General features: G+C 38.7%; 1 protein-coding gene across 14 annotated transcripts in view; it reads right to left on the bottom strand.

Annotated features, from left to right (window-relative positions):
- Positions 1-766: 766 nt before the first annotated feature.
- Plcb4 (phospholipase C beta 4) overlaps positions 767-6,000 on the bottom strand; it is a 383,607-nt gene continuing 378,373 nt past the window's right edge. For 10 of the 14 annotated variants that reach the window (XM_052723053.1, XM_052723055.1, XM_052723059.1 and 7 more), the window contains 2 exons: positions 4,311-4,347; positions 767-2,329 (listed from right to left, as the gene is read on the bottom strand). In XM_052723053.1, the coding sequence (XP_052579013.1) occupies positions 2,241-2,329; positions 4,311-4,347 (126 nt within the window). In that variant the 3' untranslated portion in view covers positions 767-2,240. The remainder of the gene's footprint in view (positions 2,330-4,310; positions 4,348-6,000) is intronic. The other 4 variants (XM_052723063.1, XM_052723064.1, XM_052723065.1 and 1 more) reach the window with 1 other exon arrangement.

Here is a 6,000-nt window from a genome sequence, read left to right as displayed (position 1 = left end):
GAAAAAAAATGGGGAAAATAGGAGCCTTCTTTATTTGTATTTTTTTTATTTTACATCCTGATCAAAGTTTCCACTCCCTCTTCTCCTCCCATTTCCTCTCCCCACCTTCCCTTCACCCCCCACCCCGACAACCCATAATCCACTCCTCCACTGGAACTCCTAACAATAGGAGCCTTAAAATCAGAGGCAAGTGGCAAGTGGTGGCTTCAGGGCAGGGGACAGTGACAGCAGAGTGGGGCTCTTGGAAGGAAACTGCTGGCTTGGAGGAAGAGAGCTATCAAAACCTTTGAAAATGGGAAACCCAAATGCGAAGACCTTTTACTAAATGGGATGTTGGTGCTAAACTCATGTGGTCTGATCCCACTCTTTTTTTTTTTTTTTTTTTGGTTTTTCGAGACAGGGTTTCTCTGTGTAGCTTTGCGCCTGTCCTGGAACTCACTTGGTAGCCCAGGCTGGCCTCGAACTCACAGAGATCCGCCTGGCTCTGCCTCCCGAGTGCTGGGATTAAAGGCGTGCGCCACCACCGCCCGGCTTGATCCCACTCTTTTACAAAATAAGAAAAACCAAGAATTTGATGATGTGCGAGAGCTACTCAAATCATAACCACGAGGAAGAAAAGAACCCATGACTTCTGTATTTGGAATCTGGGTGTTCTGTGTTGGGAAAACCGTAACGGGGATATGACATAAAGTCCCTTTTGAAATTGATGACAAGACCGTGTATGAAAAGGCAAAGGTTGTCTAGAAATCATTGTGGAAGCAAATACTCTGACACCTACAGCATGTGTTTTCATTTTTTATTAGAGAAGTTGTAAGTTGAATTTCAGCCTTCATGGTATGATTTTCTCTGTTCTCTTCAGAGGAACACACAGAATCGATTTGTACAATCATATACAACCATTAAGTTGGCATTTTGCATCCTACAATCAGGAATCTGATCCGTTCAAGGCCACCAGGTCTCTGCTCGCTCCTCTGGGCTTGGGTAGCGTGACTTGATCCCAGCATATCACTTTATGGGCCACCTGCATTGCAACTACAGCAGGCGAAAAGACCATGCAGATGAACACGGTAGCAAATCTTTTGGATATTCAACAGACATAAAAAGGTTATTTCCTGATATGAAAGTCTGAAAATCTGCATAAATATTTTTGTGTAAAATTAAATTAGTTATGTATTTTTTTTCAAACTAGAACTTGAAGTATCAAGAATGCCCACATAATTCATATACACATATATATAGACTTTTTCATTATGCTAAAAGTCTTGATAGTCAAATAATATTCTGTGCCATACATTTACTTAACCAGTATTTATTTGGTGTGAGATTAACTGTGTCTGAATGGGTTAGTCATAATTGGTGCTTGTGCATCATGCAAAACATTAGGTCTATTTATTCCTGTTTACTAGTCTTGTCATGTGGTAATGTTTAGATGATTTTCGCACTATAACCGTGAGAATTAAGGAGTATAAATACTTTGTACATGGTCACATTTACAAACATTTGCCAATAACCACTTCACAATCCTTAAGTGTGTAGTGAATTGTAATATCTGGAATCTGCAGAAGCAATCCCTACAAAGCAGTGTCAGCTGTAAACTTTCTGAAACGAGCCTGCGAGTTCCCCTTGGAGCTCTGCTGAGCTTGGCACAGGTACACTCTTCTGGGTCTCTATTAGTCTAACAATTTCTGCAACATTTACAGGAAATTAGCATCTTATGGCATGGTAAAGACATGGCACTTACTGATGAGGTAACTTAGGTGTAGAAAATTCTGCAAAGTGATTTGTATAGCAGACCACCACTTCTGCTAATGAACTGTAGACAGAGTTGCTTCTTCTAGTGCATGCGCTACTATTAAGCTACTAATGCACTATTTTTTTTTGCAGCAGCTCAAACATGTCCTAATGCATCACAAAGCAGAGCTGTTAACACCAAGTCCACCGACTTGTGATGCTGTCTTATAGCAAACATGTTTAAGTTGTGTATCATGGTTCAACTCTGCCTGTCAGGAATAGGAGATTCTTTTTTTTTTATTTTTAATTGTAGATACATAGCTATTTTTGGTTGGCCAAAGAAATTCAATACTCAATTGTTAATAGAAGAACATTTGGTCATACCAAGTCTGTGGTTTCAGGTAACACCGTGTCTATACATAAAAGAAACACAAAAGGAAACAGCCTTTGTCCATGGAGTCCGTGTTTAGAAGCTGGCCATGAGCTCCTGATGGTCCATGGAACCAGCTTCAGTTTGCACTCTGGAGTTTCATACTACTGTTGCTGGTCTGCGGTCCATCTCGGCTTCCAATTTCACCATCTGCTGCATCTCCTTCGCCTAAAACACCAGAAACACAGCCTTACACATGGAAATCCCCTCGGAAGGCACCCACTGGCTCTTGTCTCTTTCCTCTCAACCTGTCCTTTTTACATAAATGTGACAAGTAGATGATAGCCTCAGAACTCCTTGGGCTCTTCTTGGAAATGCAGGATCTTGGAGTTTACTTAATCTGTATTCCAACAAGATCTTCCAGGAAATTTTAATGTACATAAAAGTCGGAGAAAAACTGGCCTACAAATTTCTGGGAAAATCACATGAAATGAAGTTGAGCCAGATACTTAGATGATCAAACTCTTTGATTGAGTGTTGTGTGTTGCCAGGACTTTGTGTAGATAATTCTATCATTTTTCAGAATAGCATTGCTTATGTGCAACTAATTTCTCAAACAAGTAAGGCTTAATTAAAAGTAATTACCTAAGAGTCTTTTGATGGGGATAGGTAAGGTAAGCATATATACATTACACTGTTTTGCCTAGAGTCCTATAACTATAACATTACAGGAGCATGTAGGATTCAGAAATCTTACTATCCAAACTCTGGAGCTCTTGTTTCTCTGGGGTAACTTACTTTTTATGGACCACCAGAATATACGCCAGGATGAATTTAATATCATGGATTAAGATAGCCACTAAAGCAACCAGCTTACTGAAGAAGGTCTACAGAAGCAGGTCACAGTAACAAGTAATTACTTGGGAACATGGGGAAACCAACTGGTTCATTTCGACTTTGACTTTCCATCTGAAACCCAGAAGCCCAACCCACATTCTCGCACGTTTTGATGTGGTAAGAAAACAGGCGCCCTCCCCGCTTTCAGTGATAGATCACTGAAACAGAGAACAGGTAAGAGTGGAAACATGAAAAAAAAATCTATGAAGATATATTGAGGAAGGAAGATTCTGAAGTGCCCTGATGTTACTGTTCATGTCTTCTTTGATATTCCAGCTAAATTGAAAGTCAGAGGGAGGTGCTGGTCAACTCTAGATCATACAAGGAGTATCTACATCTCCCAAATGAAGTTCCATAACAAAAATCGGTTTCTCACAGACAATGCAGTGCTTTTATTATTATTTTAACATTATGGCTTTCAGTTTCATTCTAGTGAGGGAAGATATAACATCACCAAAGAATTTTAGATTTGTGTAAATTTGAGGCTAATGATTCCCTCTCCCCATATAATTTTCAATGCCTGACATATAGTAATACAGGAGTATGAAGAAATGGAGAAAAATATACAAACATGAAATAATGACACAGACAGCATTATAGGAAATGGCCGTGAGACATTGTCAGCACTGGAAATTAAATGATTTGATGTTCAGTAAACGATAATAAAAGATTCCCTGTATTTTGGCCACTTTGCATTTAAGGATTCTACTGAACATAGTATAGAATGCATAATTATATGCCATTGAAAGATTATCCTAAGAGCTAAATTCTTGCATGAGCAGGGTGACTACCCATTTCTATTGCCTGGGACAACTTAGCAGATGTCTCGCTATTATGAACAGACATCTTTCTCAAAAATATTTTGTTTCTGCTTCAAATAGTTAATTATATAGTCACCTTACAAGGGATGACTAGTTATAGGCAGGCCAAACTTAACAGAGACCATAGCAAAAGACATTGTATTATATAACATTTCTGCACACAGACCACAATACTACATCACTGAAAAGCACCAACAGACATTATATATAAATAACGTTCTTACGTCTGGGTTTTCTTCCTGATAACAACCTGATTCCCAGGTTTACCACTGGAAATGCTGGCTAAAACACTACCACAAACAAATGTGACAGCATTTCAGATTAAGAAGGATGAGGAATTCAAGCATGAAATAGCCAGGGTTTTAAGTCTAACCCCTTCAGATATTAGTTAGTTGTGACCAGATGGGAGTCATAAATGGAAATCAAACCAAGAATACTGACATAGCCAGAGGAAAGCAAGGTCTTGCTTATCATCAAAATTTCGGTCCTACCTTGTGTTTGGGACACTGCATGACAGGATTTCAAAAGCTGTTTGTACAAAAATAGTAATGTCAAAATTGAGTCATACATAGAAAACAAAATAAATGAATACTGAAGTGATTTTGAGAAATGAATGCAAAACCATACACAGAAAAGCAAAAAAAGCTAAGAGTAAAACACATACACACCCATTAGCAACAACTTTCCCCAAGCTGAGCTCAACAAAGGAATAAAAATAACAAAACAAACAACCAATGCCTATTAGCCCAATGTGTGCCTCTCTCCTGTGAGGGGGTAGGTTGTCTGAGCCCTTTGCCTCACTTGAGTGAATGATAGGATTAATGACAGATACTAATTTTTAAGACTTGAATGTGACAGTAATGAAATCGTTAAATGTCTGAAATGGTACATGTCAAGACAGATGAAACACTGTGTAAGTCACACAAAAAAAAACTGCCCTGTCCCTTGGAAGTCTGAGTGAAGAAGTGGCTGATGAAGGAAGCAAGGCTAGGAAGTGTTGTACAAAGGACACAGGATCCAGAACCAAGACTGAGGGGAATTGTGTGAACCGGTTATCTGTTTCTCCCAGCGCTTCTGATAGTGGTCTAGTTACGTAGATCCACTAGGCTTTCTTATGGGTTGGTAGGGCATGGCTGGGAGGTCTGCAAGAATAGGAAAAAGAGTAAGAAACTACAAAGGGCAATACTGTATGGAAGTTTAAATTAAGTCATCTTTCGTCTACACACAGGGAAGAAATCTGGGGCTTAACCACAGTTTGGAAGATTGATTTAGACGTTTGGGATTTCATGAAGAATGCAAACTGCTTTGCTGAAGGAATGTTTGCTTGACTATGAATGGAGTTCTATTACAGGGCTCCAGCCTTGGTCTTTACGAGGAAGCAAGTGGGTATACACTGTACCCCCTGCACTGTGCCTAGGAGAGTGTTGTAACAGAGAAACTGAGTCTAGCACTGCTCGACTATAAAAAACACTACAAAAACATACTGTTTAATTTGCTATGGAGCAAGTGATATTTGCAAATTGAACCTTAATGTAGAAATTAATTCCCAATTCTTTCTATTTGATATAATGAATGCCTTTTTCTTGAATATCACTACATTTTTACATCTGAGTATTTTTCATGTTCGGTGCTTTCTTAAGTTTCTATGACTCAAAGTCTCAGCTGTGGGTGGTAGATGATACTTATGACATATTCATAGGCATAATATGAAGTTTAAGAACAAAAATCTAGCATCTTTATAACATGATTCAATCAATATAAGTAACCCCATATTTTAATGCAAGTACTCTGATACGGTTTGAATTATCCATGGATAGTTCAATGCTCATAGTGATTTCTTTATTATGCTTTAAAAGTAGCAACACCTGAAAATTGTATTCTGTAGCTCTGATTTACACCACTATGTAGTGATGAGTAATTTTTAGCACATTTACATTCTTTAGTCAAACTTGTTGCTAAGCGACACGATAATTTCTAAATAGTTTCTTAATTTAGATAGTTAAAACCTAACTGTGCCTTGCCTTTCATCATGCCCTTCTTTTAAAGCAGATTCTAAACCCTCTCAAAGATATCCTTATCTTCTGCTTTCCTTGAACCCCTGAAGTGAGTTCTGAAGCTTTGGAAATGGTGGCTTTACCCTTTCTTACAGTCTCATGTTGCCAGGGACACAGTCTGAGAAGG

The sequence above is a fragment of the Peromyscus californicus genome, unplaced genomic scaffold (assembly GCF_007827085.1).
Source record: "Peromyscus californicus insignis strain IS unplaced genomic scaffold, ASM782708v3 Scaffold_7__1_contigs__length_154581171, whole genome shotgun sequence".
In the NCBI taxonomy this organism is placed as follows: Eukaryota; Metazoa; Chordata; class Mammalia; order Rodentia; family Cricetidae; genus Peromyscus; species Peromyscus californicus.
The sequence above is the reverse complement of the archived record's forward strand: the minus strand, read 5'-3'. Positions and strand labels throughout refer to the sequence as shown.